Genomic DNA, 26,788 nt, shown 5'->3' with positions numbered 1-26,788 from the left:
GGGTGGACTCAACGGTGAGGATGGTGAGGGGGAAGGTGAGTTGATTCTTGTTCACACAATTTCAATTTGATTGTCGTTGATTTTAGATAGGTGTGGACGAGTATGAGTCATGCTACTGCACATTTCATAGTAGCAGTAACTATTCAGTGGTCAGTAGCAGAAGACCTCCAATCATGATAGTAGCAGAAGGCTTCCAATCGCGACATAGAAACTTTGTTTAGTTCGACAGTAGTAACTTCTTCAGTTTACAGTAGCAGAATGTTTGTAAACGATTGGTGTAGTAGCAGGAAATTTTTCGATCGGTTCAGTAGCAGTAGATTTCTAGTCGGTGGCAGTAGCAGCAGATTTCTGGTCGGCAACAGTAGCAGCAAATTTCCAGTCGGAGGCAGTAGCAGCAGATTTCTAATCGGAGACAGTAGCAAGGAAATATGTTTTAATTAAGGACAAAATTGTAAATGTGCAATGCCACATGGCAACAATATAACAGTTTGTCCTTATTTGTAAATGTTTGTCCTTATTTGTTTAGTAATATGCTTAATGGATCTTTTTGTCAATTGATATTTGGTTAGTAACTAATATATAGTTTACTCTATTTTCTATTATACAGGGTCATTCCAATGAGGGATCCCTATTTTAAGCCATTTATAGGGATAGGGCATTACACCAACTTTTTGATTATAATTTTACATCTCCACCGTTCATATCTTAGGTCTATATGAGTAGATCACCTCTATAAAATTTCATATGATTTGGTGATCGTTAAGGCTTTCAAAAGTTCAATTTAGTTTTAATGACCTTCAACGGTTTTAGTTTGACATAAGCTGGACCGTTCAAAATCATTAAAACTAAATCAAACTTTTGAAAGTCTTAACGATCACCAAATGATATGAAATTTTGTAGAGGTGATCTACTCATATAGACCTAAGATATGAACGGTGGAGATGTAAAAATTCAATTGGAAAATGGTGTAATGCCCTATCCCTAGAAAGTGACCAAAAATAAGGATCCCTCGGTGGAAGGAGGCTGTTCTATTATAATAATAATGATGCATCTTTGCTCACTTCATTGGACACGTCACCATCAACCCACCAAACAAATTAAATCAATTTTGATTTATTCCATAACCGTAGGTCCAAAAATCATTCTCTCCCAGCGAACCCACCGCCACGTCACCCTCCCAGACACGTGAAATGCCATCACTAACCTCAGCCACAAAGCCCTACCAATCACCAAACCAAAGAATAAATCTTAAAGTAGGCCATCGCTGTAGAGGATCCGAAGTTCCAGCACCTGCTTCGTTGCAAAGCATTGGTTTTCAGAGTCCACAGTCAACCCAAAAAATAGTAAAAAGAGAGAGACAGAGCAGAGCCAAAGCGGAGAGAGTCGCTCACGGTTCAATTCTACCGCCAAACTCATAAGCGCTTCTCCTATAAGCACTTCTCCCCACCACTCAAATCGCAAGCTTACTTCTTCCTTTTTGATCGAATTGGATTCATTACACCGTGAAATCTCCGATCAGGTTATGCTGTGCGGTGCGGGATTCGTCGGAATTCGGTGGTGTTAGGGTTTGATCGGAAATCCGAATTCATCGACGGCGGCGGCGATGCTGTCGAATCACTTGCAGAATGGGATCATCGACGCGCCGAAGCTGGCCTGGTCTCGCTTACCGAACTCGGAAGACGCCGAGAACGACGTCGTTGGATTGAGGAAGAAAGGCGACGAAGGCGGCGGCGTCGAGAGCCTTGACTATGAAGTCATCGAGAACTACGCTTATTGGGAAGAGCAGGTTACATTTCTCACTTCAATATTCCGCTTCGAAATTTTTGGTTTGAATTTTGGATTGATTTGATTGTTTTTGTTTGGATGAGAACTATAGGCGCAGAGAGGGAAGCTTTATGTTGGATATTATGTGGCTGTGAAGTGGTTCTTTGCTTTGCTTATCGGAATCGGTAAGTCGTTGAATTTGAGTCTGTAACACTTAATGAAGCTTCAATTAGAGTAGAATTTGATTCATTTTTTTGAATTTGAGTTTTCGGAATTTTTTCGGTTGTTTTCAGGTACTGGATTAGCTGCTGTTTTCATCAATATTTCGGTTGAGAACTTTGCAGGCTGGAAATTTGCACTGACATTTGCTATAATACAAAAATCGTATTTTGCCGGTTTCGTGGTGTACGTATTAATCAACTTAGTTTTGGTCTTTTCCTCTGTATATATCATTACACAATTCGCACCGGCAGCAGCTGGGTCTGGTATTCCAGAAATCAAGGGGTATTTAAATGGTAAGATGGATTTGCAGTGTGTTTATTGTGAAGTTTACCGGCCGAGTTTGCTTCTAACTGTTATTCAAATGTTTCAGGGGTTGACATACACGGTGTCCTACTGTTCAGAACATTGATCGGAAAGGTGTGGTGATCTTCTTCGGTATTCTGTACTTATTTTAGGAGTGAACAATGTACGTTACGTTATAATTGTGTTCTGGTGACTGCACAGATATTTGGGAGCATTGGTTCAGTGGGAGGTGGTCTAGCTTTAGGCAAAGAAGGTCCTCTTGTTCATACTGGTGCTTGTATTGCTTCGTTGCTTGGACAAGTAAGCACATAATGCCCTTTTTGAACATCTCTGATTATATAATCTACAGTATACACTCCAAAGCAACATATTTCTTTAGATTTATTTTTCTTTAAAGGGTTCTTCAACTGGTGGACTATGTTAACAATTGATTGCACATTCTTGTACTTGCATTATGTTTCAAGGAAACTTTTATTACATATGATTCCTCACTTTCAAATCTATGTTATTACAGGGTGGATCTACAAAATACCATCTCAGGTACAGGTGGCTACAAATTTTTAATAGTGATCGAGATCGCCGTGATCTTGTGAGTGATTTACGCATTCCAAGTAACAGTATATCCATTTTTAATCACTTGTTAAACAAGTAATATGTACTAGGTATCAAAAAAGTTTATATATTTGTTTTGGCAACTTGAGAAAACATATACTACTGTAGTACTAACTTGTTAAAAGAAAAAAAATATTTAGTTGTCAAAGTCTCTGTTAATTTTAATCAGACACAGTAATGTCTTTTGAGTAGTTTGTTAGTTTGTTTGCTTGTTTTTCATTTATTTTCAAAAGACTTTAGTGATAAAAGTTATATATATCTAGATGGTGCTCATTTTGCATGTGTTATTTTTTGAAAAGGTAACCTGTGGATGTGCAGCTGGAGTCTCTGCTGCTTTCAGAGCTCCTGTTGGTGGTGTACTATTTGCACTGGAAGAAGTTACATCTTGGTAATGAAGTTCCATTCTTGTTTATGCGGTTAATCTGTGATTCAATGTCTTTTTCTTGGATATTCATAAACATAGTCCTAGTTATATACATGTTAGTGTTTACAAACTAACACTAATTTTCTTTTAAGCTTCTGCGTTTTGCGTTTTTATTGACTTTTATGTTTTGTCATCTTGAAGGTGGAGGAGTCAACTTATGTGGCGTGTATTTTTCACTTCTGCAATTGTGGCTGTTGTGGTGCGTACTGCAATGGGATGGTGCAAGAGTGGAAAATGTGGACATTTTGGCTCAGGTGGCTTCATAATATGGGATATATCAGAGTTAAGATCTAACATTTCTTCTTTTCTCTAGACATCTTAACCTGCATAGTTTTTTGCCTTTGCAAGCTTTCTAACTATTATCTTTAGTGGTCAAGAGGACTATTCTTTTGAGGAATTCTTGCCAATGGCGGTTATTGGGGTCATTGGAGGTTTACTGGGTAAGTTCTGGGTTCCCTAATCTATGTATTTTTTTTTTCTTGTTTCTCAAAATTTTATACCTGACATCTGGTTTGTTTTCTGTTGGCATAATTTTTCAGGAGCCTTGTTTAATCAGCTTACATTTTACATTGCTCACTGGCGCCGAAATTATTTACACAAGAAAGGGAATCGAGTAAAGGTCTGGTTTTCATTATAGATATGGTCAATATGGTCAAGTCACTATCAACTTCCTTCTATAATCCCTTTACGTGGAACACCAAAATGCAGATAATTGAAGCGTGTCTCATCTCTCTGATAACGTCAATTATTTCCTTTGGTTTACCACTCTTAAGAAAATGTAGTCAATGCCCTGAAGCAGATCCAGATTCTGGTATTGAGTGCCCGCGGCCTCCAGGAACGTATGGAAATTATGTTAATGTAAGAGTGTACTGATTACTTCTCAATTTGTTTTCAGGTTGTCTATTGGGTTTTGCTTTTTGCAGTTTCCATTTTTTCTAGCCTGTAAATTTCATATTTGGGTTCTAGTATTTGTATTTCACATTATATGAAAAAGTTTCAGTATTTGGTACATTTAAATTGCATGGGAAACTTATACCTGAAGGTGATAGTGTCCACTAATTCTTTTATTTGAAGGTGTAAGTGGTCTTTACTGATGAAAAAGAAAAACTTGTCTAATAGACCAAGTGCATCTATGACGTACTTTATCGATTAAATAACCACCTGGAGTTGCTCATTAAACGAGGAAGCCTCTTGGGTTTCATGGTGTCAACATATTGCAGATACAGTCATTGCATATCAGCAATAATTTCATAATTTTTCATCAGTTTAGAGTTTGTTTTTATTGATTTAAAACCTTAAGTTATTTGTACCGACTCAAAAACATTTTTAACTGATTACTTAGGAGTCTCTTGTGTAACCATAGGTTATTGGGAACTATCTTGCTTTATTAACGTAAGAGACTTAATGAGGCTCCATTTTCCTTTCTGAGTATTGTGTCCAGAGTTCCGGTAAATGTTATAATCTTTGTAGGTAGTTCAGACTATTCATTATCTAATTCCATGCTGTTTCCAGTTTTTTTGCAGCAAGGACAATGAATACAATGATCTTGCAACTATTTTCTTCAATACACAGGTTTCAAGAATTTCTGTAATCAATATCTTATCCCTTTAGATTGTAGGTTGTCTTGGTGGTTTTACTACATACTCTATTTCTGTATTTGCAGGATGATGCTATCAGGAATTTGTTTAGTGCAAAAACAATACACGAGTACAGCGCCCAAAGTTTATTGACCTTCTTGGTATTGCATATATTTACTTAGCCCAACGTGTCTCTTTGTTCTATATGTACTGCTGGATTGCTGATATAGTGATATGCCAACATGCTTTTGTGTTTTGTAACTTATCTAGATGGTGTTAGTTGACCAGATTGTATTTTGTATATAACTTTTGTCTTGGGTATTCTGTTCCTTAAGAGTGTATAGCAGCTATTCCTCATCTGTTGTTTGGTTTTAAAATTACAGCACACTTCCTTGGCATTCTTTTATCTAATCTTATGCCTTCAATGTAATGTGATCAGGTCCTTGACAAAATTTGTAATCAGGACAATTTTTGCTCCTGATTTTGTTTTTATATAACATTTTCTCCCTAATTTCTTGCAGGTTATGTTTTATACATTAGCAGTTGTGACATTTGGTACTGCCGTTCCAGCTGGTCAATTTGTTCCTGGAATAATGATAGGATCAACATATGGACGTCTTGTAGGCATGTTTGTTGTCAACTTCTACAAGAAGCTCAACATTGAAGAGGGGACGTAAGTCTCTTGTACTCATAATATTAGTTTGGTCAAATTCACATTATTCTACTGACAGACCTTTTCCCTTAAGATCTACATTCGCTATACATTCAATTCATTAATGCACTTGCTTCTGTGCTTGGATTTTCTGCCAGATATGCACTACTCGGGGCAGCTTCTTTTCTTGGAGGTTCAATGCGAATCACAGTGTCTCTATGTGTCATTATGGTTGAAATCACAAATAATCTGAAATTTTTGCCTCTTATCATGCTTGTTCTTCTTATTTCAAAGGTACATCTTTCAGAATTTTGTAAACATTTGGTTATATTGATAAGATAGTGGAAATTACCTACAAATTTTATCTTTTCAGGCTGTTGGTGATGCATTCAATGAAGGCCTGTATGAAGAACAGTCACGGTTGAGAAGCATTCCGCAATTAGAATCGAAACCCAAATATCAAATGCGGAAGATGACAGCTAAGGAAGCCTGTGGAAAAAGGGTGAACTTCTTCTCAATTTGATAGCTCTCTATGATTGTAGACAAGGGGCTTGCTAGCGCTATACTAATATAATAGAAAGGGCTTTCTTGCTTGTTTGCGTGAACATGTAGCTATAGTATCCTCTATTTTTTTTTTTTTTTTTATACCAAATTTAACTTCTCATACGCAGACATTTGAATTGAGCCATATTTGCAAGTACTATACTTACATGTCCGGAACTGTATAAGTGGGGATTTATTACTATACTGGATAAGTGGGGATTTAAGGGTTCTCAATATTTTGGCTTTTAACCTTCCTACTTTTTCAATATTAGCATCTTTCTATTTTGTCTGAGCACAGTGTAGGTATGGTCCTTTGTAAAACACAATTCCTAATGCATCACCTCTTTCTTATTTATTTATTTATTTATTATACTTTTATTCCTTGTAATAGTTGGCTGACGGTGTTCCATTGTCTTTTTTCTGAAGGTGATCTCCTTCCCTCGTGTTGTGAAGGTTGCAGATTTGGTTTCTATTCTACGGAGCAACATCCATAATGGCTACCCTGTATGTCATACTTGAGTATTCTTCATTGTTTCTGTTTGTGTATCTTTCTCTAATCTGATATAGAATTTGTGTTTCCTGTTATAATGTATTGCAGGTGATTGATCATTCTAGAAATGGAGAAACACTTGTCATTGGACTAATGCTTCGTAGGTATGCTGTTTTTATTCTTCTACGAAAATGCTTGTTTTAATTTGTTAGGCAAAGAGAATATATGTCGACAATATTTTAACTTGGTTGCTTTTGGTTTGTGATGCAGTCACTTGTTGGTACTTCTGCAGTCGAAGGTAGATTTCCAGCATAGCCCTTTGCCATGTGATCCCAGAAATGCTAGGTCTATCAGGCAAGTGGGAGCTTGAAATTAGGTTGTAGTTTGGCTTCTCTTGTACAATCTTATTTTTTTATGACAGATTTTCTGCACTTCAGGCACACTTTGAGCGAGTTTGTTAAACCTGCTTCCAGTAAAGGATTATCTATAAATGATATACATCTGAGCTCAGACGACTTGGAAATGTACATAGATCTCGCCCCCTTTCTAAACCCATCTCCTTACCTCGTCCCTGAGGATATGTCTTTGACAAAGGTGAACATTTAACTTCGATTTATTCTAGATTTCCTAGTTTCTTATCATGACATATAGTTTCACTTCTGTTAACAGTGATATCGCTCTTGATGCATATATGTTATGTGACTCATATCGCTGATGATGATGCAGGTATATAATCTTTTCCGTCAGTTAGGTCTGAGACATATACTTGTTGTTCCCCGGCCATCTCGTGTGATTGGTTTGATTACCAGAAAGGATTTATTGATTGAGGTATGGCCATCCATCTCTCAGGTACATTTCACCAACTGGGGAACTGTCAATATTGACTTTTGATGGTTTATCTTGCAGGAGAATGAGGATTCTGCTTCAATGGAACTCCAATCGACTAGTGTAAGGTCTCTATGCTACTTTACTCATTTCAAAACTATGGATTTGCATTGGATAGTCTGAGTTTGATCGGGCAGGCTTGTGACATTTGATATGGCCTGGTCCTGAAATGCAAATTAGGGTTTTATGTATAAGGTGATCATGTTGTCAAGATCCGTTTTTGAGTGTAATTTGTATTTTATTGGTGATATATATTTTTCTCCCGAAAAGCCACAATTAAGTGTCACCATGTGGACTACTTGTGTACAAGTGACATGGTTGTGAGATATGAATTTCTCACAGATCCACTATCATTTAGTACACAAACTGATTTAATGTAGTCATAGGCTTTTTTGGGTTTCATGTACAAGTATATGTTTGAGAAATACATGTTGGCTGACCCATACCAGACTCATAAAGAACTTTTCATTTTCTTAAATTTGGATGAAACTATATGGCAATTTGCATTTATTTCACTGATACTGGATTTAGACATCTTTCTGTTTTATAGTTTGTTGCCATTTTCTCTTTGTGCTAGGCACAGAGCATTTCTTGTTCTTCAAGTCTTTGTTAAGAATAAACTCTGGAGAATCTGTTTGTGTCATAAACACCTCTTTGTTGCTGTAGTGATTGCAGAATTTAGTATCCATGTTTTCAAAACTGCAAATATGGTTTCCCGAACATGCATCTCATATTGTATAATTTCAACTTGTTAATCTCCTTTTGAATTTTGTGATTGCAGAGCACAACATTGTGATAAGAGAAAGGTCAAGTGGATTGGAGATATGGAGCGCCCGCTACTCACTGGTCTTCTTTCGTGACACCATGTCTGGCTGTTCTAGCTGTGGAAGACTAGATTCTTTTCTTCTTCCCCCATCCATACCTCAAAAATCTAGGTTTTGCTACTTTCTTTATAGATTTACAGTAGTTTTTTTAGAGATACAAGTATCTAGGATTAGAGTCGGTCCATTAATTGTTTTCCCCTTGGAAGAAGGGATGATGCACCACACCCATCTGAAATTTTGTAACATCTGACTGGAACTCTGGAAGCATAAAAGTAGATAGCAGATTGATGTGACATATCAAGTTACAGATCACAAAAACAGGGAAAGATGCAGTTCATATTACTACTAATTTATTAGTTTTGTTGAGCAACACTTCTAGCCATCTTGTGTCTTGACATCTGATCATCCATTTTATTTTGTTCGAGACAAATTCCAGATTTTATGTGTTAATCTATAAAAAGTTTGGCATCTCAAATTCTCAATACAAATTATTATCAATTAAGTTTTGACTTGGATCTGTTATGGAATTAGAGCTGAAGAACTTGTCAAGTAAATTGTCAATGTTCACTGATAACAATTGGTTCCAGAATAACGTGAATAAACCTGATTTTGGAACTGGACTATTGTGAACGAGGGAGGAAAATCTCACTTTCATGAGTTTCTTTTTTCGGCACAAAGCAAGATCGAGGAGGAGCAGCTCTAGATTGGAGGGGACTAAAAAGAAACAATTACTTGAATCGATAAATGGGGATTCTCTGAAATTTATTTGAAACTGTTGTAATCCATATACCGTACGTTGTAGCTGTCTATTTCAAGAACCAAAGCTTCACACTACCATACTGACCAACAAAAATGATGAAAACTCAAATGCCCAGAATAAAGCAGTCAGGAAACTCGAGGGACACGCCTTACAACTCTTAACCAGAAGCAAAAAATGCTAGAGTTGCAATTGTTATTAATCCTAGCAACGCAATTTTGTGGGGAGCAGCCATATTTGGAGACGGTGCGGGAGTCTTTGCAGCAGCAATTGTAGTAGGGGAGGGCAATGCAGAAGGAGTTGCAGCAATTGGTACATTGCGTACATTGATGTCGACCTTCTGACCGGATTGGCAGTGACCGGGAACACCGCAAACAAAGAAATGGTGGCCTTTGGTCTTCATTGTGATGGAATCGTTTCCGGTGCTGAAGGACTCCAAAGGGACTGAAACATTACAGGACCTGTACATGGCATGTGTAACTCGAAGTACATTGTGAAACTGAGCATTGTATGTGAATTCTGATCCCATGCACCAACAAACAAAGATAACGATGAGATTCTGTTTCTATCCGAAAAAATTGCACATATGAAGCTTCCTATACTTGAACAAGAAGAAAACGCTTTGGAACATCACTTTGTGTTTTTGGTAACTTGATTACTTAACTAGCTACCCCAGTTTTATTAGTTCATTTTTCTTAAGTGGGCAAGGTCGTTACACCGAAAGTATAGAAATGTATCATCAAATCAGGATAAGTAGGTGAATGGTCGATGTCTTTGCCTGAGATCTGACAATTCTTTTCACTAGCTAGAATCTGAATTCAGATTACCTTACAAAACCAATACAGAACGGCAACAAAGAAACGAATTATATAGCTCAAGGTTTCAATTTACAGACATATCACCTTATATTCTCAACTTTTTATCTTATATTATTCTTAATTCCATGTTGCCTCATACCTTTAAGCTTCATATTCTACTCCCAAATAATCTCAATGCTCCTTAGTTTCAATAATCATGAATCATAAAGCACAGGATACAGGATTGCAAAAGTGTAATGTAAGAGTTGTAGTGGGGATCCAGATCGACCCCCAAAGAAACAAAAAAAAACATATATGAGTGGGTTTCCTTGGGTCCTTTTGTACGTGAATTTGAAGACACTGCACCAAAATGCAGGCGTGCAGCATGAGAAACATAATTAAAAGTTTTTGCTCCATCTCAAATTGGAGTAAAAAAGACAGTGATGATTTCCCAGTAGTGTTTCGCCTTGGAAGACGAAAAAAAAAAAGAAATGATTAAAACATGAAGAAAACCCAGAAAGACAAACTGAGAAGTGAGAAGCATGAGTTTCATTACATCTATGGAGAAACCTGAACAAGCAAAGAGAAAACATATGAAGAAAATTGAACTCACTGATAACGTCTCCAACTCGGAAGGTCTTGGTAGCAGCCCATTCTTTGTAGTTGACATTTCCGATGGTGGTCCATCCAGCCGAGTCTCCAACCTTGTATTCAGTTGCATTCGAAACTTGCAGCACCACAGCCATCATCGCCACCACCACAGCCAAGGCTCTGATCATGAAAGCCATGGCTTTGTAAAATGAGAGTACTAGAAGATGGCTACTTTGAACTTCGGATGTGGCAGAGCTTGAGAATGAGTTACTTCACGTTAAGGCAGTATATATAGCTCTAGGAGGAATGACCGGGTTGGAAAGTTGAAGGTAACCGATCGAAAGTTTGAGCCCAAAAAGGAATAATGGAGGACTGATCAAGGTTCGTGTGTGTTAACTCCTCTAAGACCTTGTTAAAAATAAAAACTAGTTTTTGATTTTTCTAATAGTTTCTTGTCAAATTTAGAAACGCTACGAAAACAATCGGAAATCGTATTTACTTTTTTATCTAATGTTTGGTTTGTACATGGATAGAAAATTATCCTTAATTCAAAACCGAATATTTTTTGAACAAAATTGAAAGTGTATAATAATGGTCTTTAAATTAGGGAGTTAACATGCAACTAACGCAGGATAACTATGAGAGAAAATGTTAAAACTTTACTTCCCAACCATTCTATTACGGGAACCAAACAAGACATAAAGATTGGCAAATCAACATTTTTGACTTGTGAGCGGAATAGTGTTTGGTTGCCGTTAATCTTTTCAGTCCTAATTATTTATTTATTTTTCACTTTTGGTTTTGGAAATTTGTTGGGGGAAAGGAACATCTTAATTTCTCTGAGCGAGTTATAAAGGCCATGTCAACTGGGTCACTTAATCTGTAGGGAAAAGGGGATTGAATATTTTGGTTTGGTAAAATAAAATGACATTCCAATCCAAGTGAAAGAAAGTAACAACGATCTTCTGATCTCTATGATGTGATCCATCAATGTATCAAAACTAATCAAATCCGAGTTCCGTCCCATGAATCACGAATCATCATGTTTATATTAAGTAACTCCATGATCGTACAAAATTTTTCACTCCATGATCGTAGGGTGCAATCAAACACAGTGTTAACTTTTCTTTATTCTCAGAATTGGTAGATAGACTCTAATCCCTAATTTGTGTCAAATGCATTAGTGCCAATAACATCCCCATAGTTTATAAACTACTATCAGGGACAAACTTATTAAAAAAATAACAGGGACTGAAATAGATATATTGAGTTCTGATGACATTTCCGGCATTGATCGATTGAGACGAAAACAAATGCATTAGTGCTAGTTTTTAGAGTTCTGATTTTCACTTAGTTCTTAAGGACGTGAAAGGCAAGAATGCTGGGTTTCAGTTTGTTGGTTATAGCTAGCTAGTTAGCTAGTGCTGGTGGTGGGGAGTCGTAGAAGGCTCATCTTCAACTACGAGATGAGTCTGGCCATGATTACAGTTTCATTTGTTTATTTAGTATTGCAGAAAGTTTTGTTCATATTGGTGAGTGCCATGATGACATTGCTCTAATATTGCCACAATAATTTGATCGCAGTTGAGACTTGAGATCGAGTATTGCTTTGTTCATAGGACAAGGACAGTCTTGCAATCTACATTTCCTTTTAAGAAGTGACATGGGCGTGTGTGACCATAACACGGCTTCTTTTATTCTTTACAAGTTAGTTGAGCTTGATCAAGATTTGATAACCAAACTTTTGCTTCAGCAGAAGCAATATAATGCAGGGTTTGCACCTTCTATAGTAAGCGGAAATTCGCTTATTTTTATAGAAAATTATATAAACAAGCCCACATTTTGGATAGTTTTTCATTTAAATCAAGACAAATGTGGTACCGTATTCTATGGAGGAGCTACAACAATAACTTCCACCAATGGGGGAGCCAGGATAAAATTGTTACCCGGTCATGCTGTAACAAAAGAAAATCAACTAGGCCGCAAAGCTTGACAGTGTGAGAAATTTTTACGAAAAACTAACTAAATCTTACAAAACGAGGCCGCAAAACTTCAGAATCTAATCATCACCTCATTCTCGACCGCTTCAGTAATTTTTTTTTTTAGGAAATTGAAATTTACACTCCTAATTTTATAATCCACACTCCCATTTTTCTCTTTTGGTAATTTAAATCTTGCCTTTACTCTTTAGTGACATGTGTTTTGTCTTTTTGTGAAAACTTTACCCAAAAAGAAATGTGAGAATGTGAATTGTAAAATAGGGAGTGTAAATTTCACGTCCTTTTTTTTTTTTTAATGTGAAATGCATTTTCAATGATCAAATTTTCATTAGACATTCTGAAAATACAAACATTTAGAATTAGGAGAGCCTAAATAGTCAACAAAATAGATAATCTTTCCACTACAACAACAATTTGAGTATTTGGGTAGTGGGCAGTGGGCAGTGGGCAGTGGTTGAGAATTTGAGTGTCGCGAATTTACCTAAGTTTTAGGGCTGGCTCTGTCCTTGACTTGCAGAGCTCTGTAGTATTTTGTAGTATTTCTAGAAAATTTTGTTCATATTTTTTTTTTTTTGTAAATTCAAATCAGAAGAACAAAAAACAAAAGAAAAGAAGAAACAGTCTCAGCCTATGAGGCGAACAAAACAACCAAAGACAACACGCCTAAGAAGAACAACAAACACACTTGCAGAAACTAAAAGAACAACTACCCTAATGATCCTCCATTCCTGAAGAAGAGCCTGATTCGACGAATGGTGCTTGAGCTTTAGAGATAGTAACCTGCTTCTAACAGTATTGATAACCTGCTCCTGATTCTATGCAATTTTCATAACTGTATTCAATGTAGAATCATACTTATAATCGATTGTACGCATGTAGATATGTACCATTTGTTATTTAACAAAATCAAGGGAAAATCAATTTCTAAATGTTATTAGCCTAGGTCTAGGGTCCTTACCTATTTCTTCCTATCCTCATGTGTTGTTTTTCTCTTCCAGTGTCCTGCCTCAACCGGAGCCACTTACCATATGACTGCCATGCCTCTATTTAACACCCAACCTTATGGTGGTCTGTTAGGAAATCCGGGTCACCCTCCGAATTTTCTAGCCCAAGACTGAAACCAAATGAAGACAATAACCAGAAACAATGTAACACGAATACAAGATATTAAACAAGGTTCAGTCAAATCCACATGACCTACATCCTCGGGTGATGATGTTGGATCCACTAAACGAGAAGAAGATTACAACTGAAGAACAATTCGGTTCTTCCACCCTCAAATAATCTCTCTCCTCACACTCTAGACTCTCAGCAGAGAACTCTCAAATACATCTGATCTCCCATAGCTTGCAACACTCAAGATCAGAACTCTCAATTGATCTACATCACACCACACCTAAAACTATGCCTCTAAGGTCCTATTTATAGACTCACAATTAATCTGACTTACAATAGGATTTAGAACCATATCATGAATCCTAAACCATTACTTCTAAGGATAAACTCAAAAAATCCTAAATACACTAGAATAACTTACCCAAAGCCTTTAGAAGTAAAGAATCTAAAATAGACAAGGAATCAGTTTTGAGCCGTAACCCTAACAATTTCCACCTCGGCTCAAAATCTTTGACCTTTCTCTAAACACAAGCTTCCTTGGGTCTTCTCAATGAGCCACGATCACCACCGCACCTCAATACGCCACATGGCGCCCTCAACAGGAAGACCAGTTAGCCAAGTTTTTTATTTTATTTTTTATTTTTATTTTTTTTTAACTTTTTATTAATAACTCACACCCTACATATGTTAATGAGGTTTGAACCCATGACCTCAAAGTTGTTAGTTAAACACCTTAACCAACTAAGTCATGGCTCACCGACACCAGTTAGCCAAGTTTGAGAAACACTCAAACTTGACCCTTGGACAATAACTCTTTCCCTCAAACATGCACAACGCAACCACTTGTATGCAATCCAAGTCTCCACTAAAGTTGCCAAACCAAATGAGAGCGATCTTCAATGGTTTGCACAACTCACCTTGAGCAACATTCCTCTATACATATTTTCCACCATGAATGGTATCTTCTTTAGACGCATCACTCTTAAAACACCAAATTTGCTTCTCAACTTTCTCACTACTGTCTGAAGTATGTGACACCTCAATTGTGGAATATGCATGAGCTAGCATATTTCCACCACAAACTTGTGACGGGATCCTTACGGGTCTACCTCCCTTTAAGGACTGCTGCAATGTTGGTTGCTCCTCAAATTTCACCTTCTTAGAAACAAATTTTGTTCCTCTGCATTTACTATTGCTCACCTCCCTTGAGTGCCAATAGGAACCAAGATTGCCAATCTTTCCACCACCTCGAACAAAACTCTCAACGGAACCAATTGTTCCACCTCGAATAAAGCTCCCTTCCAACGTCTTCAATCCCCAGCTTCCGCTAGCCCACAGAACCAAGCTCTGATAACAATTTGTTAGGAAATCCGAGTCACCCTCCGAATTTGCTAGCCCAAGACCGAAACCGAATGAAGACAATAACAAAAAACAATATAACACGAACACAAGATATTAAACAAGGTTCAATCAAATCCACATGACCTATGTCCTCGGGTGATTATGATGGATCCACTAAACGAGAAGAAGATTACAACTGAAGAACAATTTGGTTCTTCCACCCCTTAAATAACCTCTCTTCTCACACTCTAGACTCTCAGCATAGAACTCTCAAATACATCCGATTTCCCATAGCTTGCAACACTCAAGATCAAAACTCTCAATTGATATACATCACATCACACCACTTAAAACTATGCCTCTAAGGTCCTATTTATAGTCACAATTAATCCGACTTACAATATGATTTAGAACCATATCATGAATCCTAAACCATTACTTCTAAAATAAACTCCAAGAATCCTAGATACGCTAAAATAACTTACCTAAAGCCTTCAGAAGTAAAGAATCTAAAACAAACAAGGAATCAGTTTTGAACCGCAACCCTAACATGGTCCTCATAATGTTTATATGGGCGATGGTAGCTTTATGCCAATATCTCATACTTATATCCTTCCCTTATCCCTAGGTTCTCTAATTAATTTCTCCTTACATCATGTCTTTCGCATTCTTTCAATTTGTAAAAATCTCCTATTTGTTGCTCGTTTTACAAAATGTAATCTTCTCTTTTTCTTCCTTGCTTTCAATTACTTTCAAATATATTGCTTAGGTACTGGTGACCTATTGTTTCAGAACTCATGTAAAGATGGTCTCTATTCGATTTACTTCCCTTTCACATCTACAGTCCTCATGCACTCAACTTTGTTTCACTCATCTCTTTGGCACAATCGCTTAGGTCATCCTTCTTCATTTGTTCTAGCTCAATTTGTTCCACCTCGTTTACAATCGCTTGGGTCATGCTTCGTCCTCTGTTTGAGCATGACATATACCTTGGTTTATCAATGAGGGTTGGCGAATCTAAGACCGCAATATTTACATACATTAAAGAGAAACTTACAAAGAAGCTTGAGGGTTGGCAATCAAAGATCTTAACTGCAGCTGACAAGGAGATTCTAATCAAGGCTGTAGCCCAAACAGGGCACTTATATGCTATGAACAGTTACTTGTAGCCGAAGGGCCTCAGTGATGACCTTCATCAATTGTGTGCATCTTTCTTCTGGAGAATGACAAGAAATGAATATATTGGAGAAGTTGGGAGCGAATTTGCCTCACAAAGCAAGAAGGCGGCATGGGTTATAAAAAACATTTATGCCTACAACTACTCAACTAGGTAATGCTAGCAAAACAAGGCTAGAGACTTGTATTTAATCCAGACTCATTGATTGCTAGATTGCTGAAGGCTGCTCATTTTGGGTTGCTGAACTTGACACCTCTTGGAGTTTCTAAAAGCAGGAGTGCAATGGAGAAGATGGCGCTCAAGTGAGCATTTGGCATGATAAATGGATCCCAAACTACCTGCATGCCATACTAGCTGCACAAACCTACAGATTGTGTATTTGAGTTAATATCTGACCTATTGGTCATAAGTTCATAACACTAGAACATGGAATCTCTTCATGCATTTTTCATCTGAAATTGCTCACAGGTCATTTGCCTCCCTCTTGGTCACAGTTTAATGAGGGACAAAATCATGTGGATGCGGGAACGAAAGGGTTCTACTCTATCAAGACAGCATATTGAATTGCTCGATCTACTGTCATGGACAATGCATTGGTCTCTTCCTCTACTGGCAACTTCTACAAGCATTATGGGACAAAATCTGGAAAGGTAAGTGACTGGAAAACAGGACAAGTCAAAATTTGTGTATGGCGTGCCTGAAATAACTTGCTTCCTACAAGAGCGCAACTAAGCTTCAAAGGATACACAGGAGATATGAGATGCCTACACCAGTATGAGGATAGCTCACACAGTCACACCTCTTCTGCAATGTCCAACTGCAGCTGCGCACAATGAAACACCAGAATGATGAGGATAGCTCATACCTCTTCAACTAAATGCTCCACACTAGATGTGGTTGTTATATTTTCTACAGTACAATAAGCGCAGGCTTCTCATCAAATGTAGTTCAGTCCATTTTTCTGTTGTTTTTTACACGCTGGTAAAACGATAGATTGTACTAATGAAACAACCACAACGGTTGGAATATGTGAGTAATACACCAAATACAAACACAACAAGCACAAAACTTACATTGGTACACAACTGCGTACTCCATAAGCAATGAAGCACAAAGTCTACAGCTAACAAAAACACTTCAGTCTTCAAAGGGAAGATAGTCTGTTACCTATCCCTCATCGAAAAAAAAGTCTGCAATATACTCCAATGAATCTTGTACAGTAGTAGAAGCTACTGCCAATTAATGAACAATGATTCTAAGTGAAACAATTTTCTCGAAACTCCTGATACAGATAAGGGGGCCAAATCTAACCCATAAAGCTTTTCAACAACATGGTCTTACAGTGACCTAAAGAAAGGTAAAGAGCGATAGATACATATATGATGTTCATATCTAAACGATGTATTTACTACTATTGCAGAGTGCAGACAGAACCCTGACGCTTCTTCAAAATCTACAACTGTGTAACAGGATCAAACCCATTAGAATGTCCATTCTTCTTTGCGCCGTTAGTACCATCAATGTTGGCTCCTTCAGTGTGGTAGTCAGCATCAATGTACTTCTTCCACAACCAATGCTGCCTCCAGACCCTCTCAGTCATCTCTTCAATGGGGATGTTCTTTGTTTCCGGGACCAGGAATAGCACAAAGATTGACATGATCAGGACCCAGCCCGAGAAGAAAAGGAAGATGCCAAACTTGAAGTGGCAAAGCATAGAGAGGAAGGCCTGTGCTATCACAAAAGTGAAGAGCAAGTTGGTGCAGACGGTCACACTTTGCCCTGCTGATCTGGTCTCCAGTGGGAATGTCTCACTTGGTATCAACCAACCTAAAGGTCCCCAAGACCAGGCAAAGGCAGATACGAAGGTGCAGACCATGATCACCACCAAGACTGCAAAGCCTTTCTGAAGGTCATCATTGTGATCCTTGACCTTAATTCCTAGTATTATGGCTATAACCACTTGAGACAGGAACATCTGAACACCAGCTTCGAGTAAGAGCATGCGACGGCCAACTTTGTCAACTGAGTAGATAGATACCATAGTGGAGAGAACATTGACAGCTCCTGTTATAACAGCTGAGTAGAGAGCAGCATCATTGCCAAATCCTAATGTGTCAAACAAGACTGGCGCGTAAAACATAATGGCATTGATTCCAGTACATTGTTGAAAGATCTGCAGCCAAAATTATAAAGCAAAGACATCAGATACTTATAATACTAATTGGAATGTGAATTCAGCTTTAGGAGAAACAGGCATTCTATGAGATTACTAACCTGCAAGGCTACTGCAATGACTAGTTGTGGCCGATTCCTACGATGTAGGAGATTTCTGAAAGGATGCTTCACTTCTTTAGCCACACGACTAGCCTCAACAAGTTCCAAGAACTCAGGTTCAACATTGTCAGTACCACGAATCCTTCTAAGTACAGCTTTTCCTTCTTCTAAGCGACCACGCTCCACAAGACTGTTAGGTGTTTCCACCACCAAGAGGGCACCCAAGGTAAGGAGACCGGCAGGAATACCAGCCAAACCCAATGATAGTCTCCATCCCCATCCTCCTGTGATTCTGTTATTGCAAGTGATTCATTAAAGACAGTCAGCAACAAAGCCAGCATTTGGAGGCAAAGCAAAAGATTGAATGATATCCTTTTTTATGGTTCAAATAAAACAAGCTATTTTCTCTTGTAAAAAAAGATCAAATTTTTCAGCATTACTAATAAAAGTTCACAAACAAATTCTGCTCCAAGGCAAAGCAATGAGTAGACAGGGTCAACCAGTAAGTAGACAGTTTTGGCTACAATAGTTTTGGCTAAAGAAGATTGATAATGGAATGATTTAAAGGTTGTTCACAATATGTAGAAACTAGAAAGTATAAGAGTTTGAACTAAATAAACCTCCAGTCAAAAGCTAAACAAGTTCCTTTATTCTATGGATTAGTACTTGAATGACCTATTCAGAAATGAACAGCTTTCAATCTTTTTAAGTGTTGAACTCCAAAGATTGACTCAATACATAACAAGCTAGAAATGTTTAGGCCATCTGAACAAGAACTAAATAAGGGGAATTTTTTTTGGTAATGATAATTTCATTGAAGAAACAACTACGCAAACAACAAACAAGCAGCAGAAAACCAAGGCAACAAACACTGAAAACAAACAAAAAGATTAAATAAGGGGAATTGAGAGCTGCAAAAAATATCATACACGTCTCTATAAATTAACATCCAGCCTTTTCTGTCCTAATGTGACCTATCTAAGTTCAAATGCATATTTTAATACAGTAACCCTCCCTTAAGAAGTACTCATCTATCATTAGTTTAAACAGTAGATTAAGTAGTCTATTTTAAGGGCCCAATTGTTGACTTTATGATACAAAAGGCTTAATACTTAATTTCTACAGTCAAACTCGGTTTTGAAAACATGCTTATACAAATGCATTCTTATTTAATATCAACCAACACCTGTGGTGTTTTCTTTGGATAAAGGAACAGGTGTACTCTGTTACTTTGAGGTTTGAGCATAAATTGTCTTCCAACTTATACCATTTTACTATTTTAGGACCACTAATTCTTTCATTCCAAGTAACAGTATGATGTCAGAGGAATTGTTTACTTGCTTGTTGTTCCTATAGGTTTCAGTAAACAAACATTGAACAATAAATATGGGAACTAACTCACTTATTGGTGCCATAGTTAACAAGGTTTGCAAACAGAATTCCAATGGTGACATTGAGCTGGAAGAGGATGTTAAGCCCCCCACGTATTCTTGTAGGTGCAATCTCCGAAAGGAACAGTGGCACAGCCTGTAAGTAACATGAAAGTTGAAAGATTACAGACCAAGCAAAGCAGATGAATACTATGTTGGATTAATTAAGTTCATATTTGCACATATTATACAAGCTATTTGTTGTACACAGACAATTTTATCCAACAGAATCACATGAATGGTGCCTTGAAGGTGCTTTTTTATATTTCTAAGTTCATAGATAGGAGGTTGAATTGAATTTAATGTTCCTACAAATAGATAAGATAAACTAGTTCAACAAATACACCACACAGGGATGGAATAAGCTAGAAAAAATTGGAACAAGAAAGGTCTATGGATTCACGTTTTCTCACAAAGAAATTCATGACTTTTTGAAGGGAAAATGATTCGAAAAGCAAGAAGATGCAAAGTAATTAGATGAGGTGGCCTCTTCATAAAAGTCCAGGCCACAAATCACAATCTGTGATGTCATGTTTATCCTATTAGCCGCAGAATAGTAAAGAGTTCTCACCACATGTACAAACGTCAAACACCAGAATATACCTAAAAAGGGCGTAAAAGCAGAAAAGTTGGAAAAACAAGTGGAAGATTATGACTTAAGCCTTTCTAACCAAAAAGTATGACGCACAAGATTTGATCATGTTCTAGGAAAAACGAAAGCCATGGCCTGTGATTTGATCATGGGCATGCTTCTCTTCCAATCTAAGAGCTTAGACCCACCAGTTCCCCACAGGACGTTAGTCCTCCATGGTGTTCTGTGACCGTGGCTATGGCCCCAAACATTTTTCAAGTCAAAAAAGGAATATCTGCTGTGATATTTTGATGGAATTAAACAACTCATGTTTTGATTTTTATAACAAACCAAGGTGTGTAGTCACTAGTCAGTACCTAGAACATGTTAATATCATCCATAACAATCCAAGGTAGATTTATGATAGTAATAGGAATGGACCCTAAATTGATATGACTGATATGATGTCTCTATTGCAAGGGACAAGGCTAATAACGCATCTTAATTAAGCTCACACCACACTCTGTCTGCCTCAGAAACTAAAATTACCCAGATCACTAGATATTGTATAGTCATGTAATGTAAAAAGTTAAAAATAAAAGTTACCTGATTAGCAAAACCAACTCCACAACCAAGTGAGATCCTCCCAATAATGAGCATAGCAAGATCTTGAGCTGCAGCATTAAGAATTGTGCCAACTATGAAGAAGCACCCGGCAATGAGCATAGAGGGTCTCCTCCCATAGTTTCTGGTGGTGTAGGAAGCGGCGAACGTCGCGGTTAAACCAGCCAGGTAGAGAGAAGATGTGAACAACTGCAGGCCCTGGTTATCATATTTGCAGTAATTGCTGTCGTTGGCTGGGTTGAGTGTGTTTCTATAAACAGTTGGGAAGAACTTTTTCAAGAATGGGGGCATTGATGTAACACCACCTGCATCAAATTCACCATCAACAGTTTTTCAAGGCTAGAAAGGTAATTTGCATCGAAACAAAAATGGAAATCAAACCACATCACCGTGAAATTTCCCTTGGCGGGATCAACAACACAAAATCCCTCTTCTATTTTTTTGATGAAAAAAAAAATTATATAAATAACAAAAAACACACCAAATCTCCCTATTTTGGGATCAAATTGTTCAAAAATTTCATGAAAAATTTAGGAAAATTAATAAATCTCCCAGAAACATTATTATATATCTGAAATCCGTTTCGGTTAATTGAAAATGCTAGTTAAAAATTAAAATTAATAACGGATAATTATATACACGGTTACAATAATAGAAACTTTCAGTGTTGCTTTCACAGGCATTGACTGAAGCCTTTGTTTACTCAAAGAAAGTATTAATTACTCAAAGCAAATCAAAAAGCGTCGGTACGTTTTCCGAAACCCTAACAAACCAGTGCGGAGCTCATCAACCGCCGGAGAAGCGGAAACGACGAGCTAGATCTAACCGGAATAAAGCTCAAGCAAAAGCATAATGTTGAAGACTAAAGCGATCTCTGTGAGATAAGAGAGAGAGAGAGAGAGAGAGAGAGAGAGAGAGAGAGAGAGAGGATTTGGTACCTGAAACGCCGACGTCGTAGCCGAACATGAGGCCGCCGGTGGCCGCCATTATGCATGAGATGATGACGATAGGCGTGATCTTCGCCTCGAATTCACGGCCACCGCCCGCGGACGAGAAACCTCCGGCCATTTCGCCGGGTTTTGAAAGCGAAGTCGGATTTCGGTGCTCAGAAATGGACGGAGGATTGAGAAGAAGAGAGAGAGAGCGAGAGGCGGAGGAGGAGGAGGGTGTTGGAATTGGAGCAGAGGAGTGGGGGTGGCTTATATAGGCGACGACGACGAGAGCACGAGGTACGAATCGGATCCTGTGGTGGGGCACCACCGTTGCGATTCCGCCACGTGGTGCGGTATGGCTGGAAGAGTCTTAATAGTCAAAATGCACACACATTTTGTAAGGAAGCCGTGAGTTTAGGATTGAAGAGTCAATTTTTTCAATTTCAAATTGGTTTTGGATTAGAGGGTTAAAGTCTAAAGGAAATAAGGAATTGGGTTTGATTTTTCAATAGCCAATTGTATTTTACTATTGACCAGAAGAGTCATTCTGGTTGGAATTTCCTATGTGTCTAAAATCTGAATAGAAAAACTAGTGTTTTGATGCTAAGAATATATCTTTGTTAATTTTAATTTTAGGGGGTGGTTTCCACAAAGGCAATGTGAATGAATCAACAGGGAGTTGGGTTCTCATTTCCTCTCTAAATTTGTGATTACTAACACTACCGAGTACCGAGGAATCAAACTTGTGCGGCCCGTAACAAAATGGGAAATGATTCCCTCATATTCATTATTTAAAGACAGTTGATATTGATTCTCATTTCTTAGTGAATGAATTTAAATTTTAAAAGTAACCTCAACATTTTATTCAAATTAAAAGCTACCCCGATGATTTTATGAGTATTTTTGTAATCAACTTCATTTTTATTCCGATTCATTCTCTAGTGTTCTAGTTCTGTCACATTCCTTCAATAATTAAACAAATGAATATTGAGAATGCTTATTATCTCTCTCATTCATTTCCTTTCCGATTCATTCTCTCTCCGATTAATCTTTGTCAACACATTATCAGTTTGCTAATCGGTTTGCTAAATGCCCCATGGTTATTTGAATATCATGTCTCATAATTAACATTATGATAAGAATATTCAATGATCGGAAACATGAATAATTATCAATGGAGTATTATACCTGCCCACTTAATTAAGAGGTCAAGAGTCAAGACATTGATTTCCGTTTAAAGTTATAAGGAGCTACGAAACTGTACGTGTAGGAACCGAAGTCTATTTTGCTCGTATCACAGGTGTGTATAATGACAAGATATTTGCTAATTAGTTCGATGCCTAATTCCCTATTATATGTTGTAGGCTTGAAACAAAGGTAGTAAAACGATAAGATTTATGATTGATATTCAACTCGACGGGTTGTGGTAGCTAGTCTTGATTTGCTCTCTCTCATCCTATCAAGCAAACTCAACTCGGCCAATGAGCATTGTTAGCAATCCACAAACAACAAGAGTAAGATCAAGATGCGTTGAGGTTGGGCGTGAAAAAATGCATGTATAATATTTTAATTATACAACAATTTATCTGAAAAATATTTAATGCAACACTGATATACATATATTTGTTGGTGTAAAATGATAGATAATCGCATATTTCTAAAATAAAATTATACAATGGGTTAATGTATGACATGCATATATACAGCATACAATTACCTTAAAGTGTTAAAAAAAGTCGTTAGAGTAATGATATAGTCTTCAAAGTGGTGATATTAGCAAAATTTTAAACACTCAATAATCTATTAGTTAACTGGGGTACAACATTGAAGGATATAATACCATAAAAATGACTAAATAATCGAGATTACGTTGACATGCCAACCGTATAGTTTACATGCAAATTAATTAACTAGGTTCGTGCGTGGTCGATCACAACTCGTACACATTATGCTCTTCACAGACATAGTCACCACATGCGTCAAGAATCTAAACGAATATGAACTAATAAGCTGTAATATATATACTTATATAGCCAATAGAAATGAAACACAAGTTGGAATTCGAATTCATATATATATGAACCTATAGACGTTTACGCAGAGGACAATGTGCATGTGGTCCAAAACTTTGGTTTTTTTGTTTTTTAGGGTTTTATTTTGCATATATAGCTTTGAACCTTACGTACTACTTCGTCACAGATTGAGATGGATGGATACTTATATAATACTCCATCGTCTGGTAAATATCTACACGTACATTATTCGTATCAAAGGATTGATACTAGTTCACATATATACTGGCTTTGAGAGTTTGAGGCTAGCTGTTCGATATCAGTCCCATATACAGCTAGCTTTGACTGGTTAGATCGATTTGTAGTAAACTATTGTGTAGCCATGTCGACGAACAAGTTTCGAATTCAGTTAATTAGAATATCACTTAGATAAGGTTCAACGTTCAACATACACAGAAGAAAAATGTGTCTGAAATTATTGTAGAATGTGTAGCTAGGTTTTATACATAAAGGGTCATCTCTAAAACAAACCAAAATTGCGAGCAAGATATATATGAAACATAAGTAGAATTATTAAGTACCGATCGAGTGGATTTCTACAACCTAAAACAATTGTTTTTCTTCCACATTTGCTAACCGTATGTAAGTTGTTGGGATCTTAATTCACTTCTTTATGCGGATCAAATTTCGTACAGAAGTAGCGTAGCTTCTATTAAAGCCTCCAATGCCATTTCAAGATGAACTCATAGAATAGAGAATCAGAAAAAAAGAAATAAGTTTCCTACACTACTAGAAAGACAGAATCTCGGATAATAAAGAAAAAGATAAAATCTATAAAACAGAACATTCTTTCCTTATTTTGTTTTTAAAATATTTTAATTTTCATAAACCATACATGAGACGCTTTAAAATACAATGATATACACACAATTTTATTTTAATTGAAGATTGAAGATTGAAGATTTCATTTTAATTTTTGGTTAGCAAGTGCATTTACATGAATAAAACGAAGCATCCAATGTAACACAAGATGAGATATAGATACGTACTGCACTATATATATTCCCACTAGCATTGTATAAGCGCATGCTGCAGGGCCCAAAAGACATTTTAAGAACATGATTATGAACTCCCATCTCACAATTTAGAACCAAATCACATATCCACATAGAACCGATGATTTTAGTTAGTTGGTGCCCCTCACGTTTAAATCTCACTTGATTAATTGGCCCATCAACAACCCTAATAAAATCATAACTCACAGGAATTAACAAAGCCAGTGGTGCGCTGATAAGGCAGTGACGCAACTTCCAGGATTTAACTCGAGATCGTGCAATGATTATAATCCTAGACTATATTTGGTTCATTTATCTTCAACTCCAATGACAAAGCGTATCCATTTGCTTTCCTTTTCCAGTTTTTATTTAAAGAAAGAAGCAGAAATAAAGAAGATGAAGAATAAGAACAGAATAGGAGAACAAATTGGAAAACCCTAGCATCCGAAATCCCAGTTTTTGGCGCGCGTGTTCTTGGAATATTATTCTATCTGTGTTCAGACCCCAAAGAAACACACATAAAACATGTGTTTAAAGACAAACTCTCTAACCTGACGAGACGACAATAGCCACCATTTTCCGTGCAGATCCATGAAGGCTTTGAATAATGGATATTATGTTCATCGTTTACTTTTTTTCTACAAAACAAACAACACTTCAAAATATCTAGCTTGACAACTAGGAGTTTGGTTTAGCAACTCTTTCATGCATCCAATAGAACTTTTGCTAAGAGTTCTTTTATTAGAAGTACCTATAATCTTGTGTAATCCATAGGATGCTGCTTCGTGGTTCATGTAAATGCACTTTGCTAAGAGTTCTCTTAAACTAAAAATGGTCTTCGTCAATCTTGTACTATATATATGACTTGTTTCATTTAAGAGAAAAGTCATTTATAAGGTGCTACGTGGTTAGTTCAGATTTGATACGTTATATCGTAATGTGATCACAAACACAAGTGGCATACTATATTAGATCGCCATGCTCTATACAAATTAAGAAATTAGGCAAATTAGTATACCAAACTAGTGAACCTCGGTTTGCAGTTATACGAATATATGACGTTGGGCTGCGATGACCTCAAGATGCAGATATATGATATTGTGGGATTAGTGTGTAATTAGGAGACGTCAAACTTGACCATGTTCAAAACCATGCAGCTTCCAACCATCTGGGTTTTGGATTTGGAAATCCTGGACTTTTCTCTGCTTCCCCTTTTGAAGTTTTGGATAAAGATAAAAGAAGATCCAGATTAGATGAGATTAGATCGACATGAGAAAATTCTATGCAATGCTGCGGCACATATTCGCAGCGAAAAGGTTGCGAACTTGTACACTTTTACAAAGCTCGAAAGTTCACTTAAAAAAAGAAAAAGAACAAACGAACAAAGTGAGATGACTTTCGAGCTAGGTTGAACTAAGTTGAACCAATTAATATTCGGCAACTTTTTTGGAGCTTCAACTATCTGAAATGGTACGTAAACTATATACAAGTCATGAGGCTAGCTATGAATACATATAGCTTAGTGTTTCCAAAATCAAAGTTGAAATTATTATTGCCACTGCGAGCTAACCATTCGCTTCAACCTAAATTTTTTCTTCTTCTATGATCATTAGTAGTGTCAGCATCCATACATTCTTGGAAGTGCTTTGTTGATTACAATTTGGGTATTGGACAAGTTAGTTGGATTACAGTTTGTATCATTATATTTTGTCTACCCACTACTTGAGTAGAGGGGAAGAAAATTTCGGAANCGTGATCACAAAGTCGAAATTTAGGAGCGCATATATATATATATATATATATATATATATTATA

General features: G+C 37.1%; 3 protein-coding genes across 3 annotated transcripts; 1 reads left to right on the top strand and 2 right to left on the bottom strand.

The window, feature by feature from the left end:
- The first annotated feature begins 1,330 nt into the window (after positions 1–1,330).
- LOC101304179 (chloride channel protein CLC-d-like) lies at positions 1,331–8,613 on the top strand. Its single transcript, XM_004296856.1, has 23 exons — positions 1,331–1,786; positions 1,877–1,949; positions 2,058–2,279; positions 2,357–2,403; positions 2,491–2,589; positions 2,804–2,878; positions 3,201–3,289; positions 3,467–3,607; positions 3,695–3,765; positions 3,865–3,944; positions 4,034–4,183; positions 4,838–4,897; positions 4,989–5,063; positions 5,424–5,575; positions 5,713–5,848; positions 5,928–6,056; positions 6,524–6,601; positions 6,696–6,751; positions 6,858–6,941; positions 7,025–7,181; positions 7,314–7,415; positions 7,494–7,540; positions 8,254–8,613. Exons 1-23 carry the CDS (start codon positions 1,604–1,606, stop codon positions 8,330–8,332), a joined length of 2,385 nt encoding a protein of 794 aa, XP_004296904.1. The 5' UTR covers positions 1,331–1,603; the 3' UTR covers positions 8,333–8,613.
- Positions 8,614–9,213: 600 nt separating this feature from the next.
- Positions 9,214–10,736, bottom strand: LOC101303700 (mavicyanin-like). The gene is made up of 2 exons (XM_004298113.1): positions 10,464–10,736; positions 9,214–9,572 (listed from the first exon to the last, which is right to left on the bottom strand). Exons 1-2 carry the CDS (start codon positions 10,636–10,638, stop codon positions 9,214–9,216), a joined length of 534 nt encoding a protein of 177 aa, XP_004298161.1. The 5' UTR covers positions 10,639–10,736.
- A 6,335-nt stretch (positions 10,737–17,071) lies between these two features.
- LOC101303895 (sugar transport protein 13-like) lies at positions 17,072–22,042 on the bottom strand. Its single transcript, XM_004296855.1, has 5 exons — positions 21,913–22,042; positions 20,957–21,279; positions 19,752–19,876; positions 18,350–18,641; positions 17,072–18,248 (listed from the first exon to the last, which is right to left on the bottom strand). The coding sequence occupies exons 1-5, from the start codon at positions 22,040–22,042 to the stop codon at positions 17,529–17,531; spliced, it is 1,590 nt and encodes a 529-aa protein (XP_004296903.1). The 3' UTR covers positions 17,072–17,528.
- Between the last annotated feature and the right edge of the window lie 4,746 nt (positions 22,043–26,788).

The sequence above is a fragment of the Fragaria vesca genome, linkage group LG4 (assembly GCF_000184155.1).
Source record: "Fragaria vesca subsp. vesca linkage group LG4, FraVesHawaii_1.0, whole genome shotgun sequence".
Taxonomy (NCBI): domain Eukaryota; kingdom Viridiplantae; phylum Streptophyta; class Magnoliopsida; order Rosales; family Rosaceae; genus Fragaria; species Fragaria vesca.
The sequence above is the reverse complement of the archived record's forward strand: the minus strand, read 5'-3'. Positions and strand labels throughout refer to the sequence as shown.

Bases quoted from the DNA above. Each gene is read 5' to 3' on its own strand.
- LOC101304179 (XM_004296856.1), top strand. From the start codon at position 1,604: ATGCTGTCGAATCACTTGCAGAATGGGATCATCGACGCGCCGAAGCTG. The intron at 5,849-5,927 runs GTACATCTTTCA...TTATCTTTTCAG, and splicing joins TTGTTCTTCTTATTTCAAAG to GCTGTTGGTGATGCATTCAA. The intron at 7,182-7,313 runs GTGAACATTTAA...ATGATGATGCAG, and splicing joins AGGATATGTCTTTGACAAAG to GTATATAATCTTTTCCGTCA.
- LOC101303700 (XM_004298113.1), bottom strand. From the start codon at position 10,638: ATGGCTTTCATGATCAGAGCCTTGGCTGTGGTGGTGGCGATGATGGCT. The intron at 9,573-10,463 runs GTGAGTTCAATT...GCATGGGATCAG, and splicing joins CCGAGTTGGAGACGTTATCA to AATTCACATACAATGCTCAG.
- LOC101303895 (XM_004296855.1), bottom strand. From the start codon at position 22,042: ATGGCCGGAGGTTTCTCGTCCGCGGGCGGTGGCCGTGAATTCGAGGCG. The intron at 19,877-20,956 runs GTAACTTTTATT...TGTTACTTACAG, and splicing joins GAGTTGGTTTTGCTAATCAG to GCTGTGCCACTGTTCCTTTC. The intron at 18,249-18,349 runs GTTAGTAATCTC...TTTTGGCTGCAG, and splicing joins TCATTGCAGTAGCCTTGCAG to ATCTTTCAACAATGTACTGG.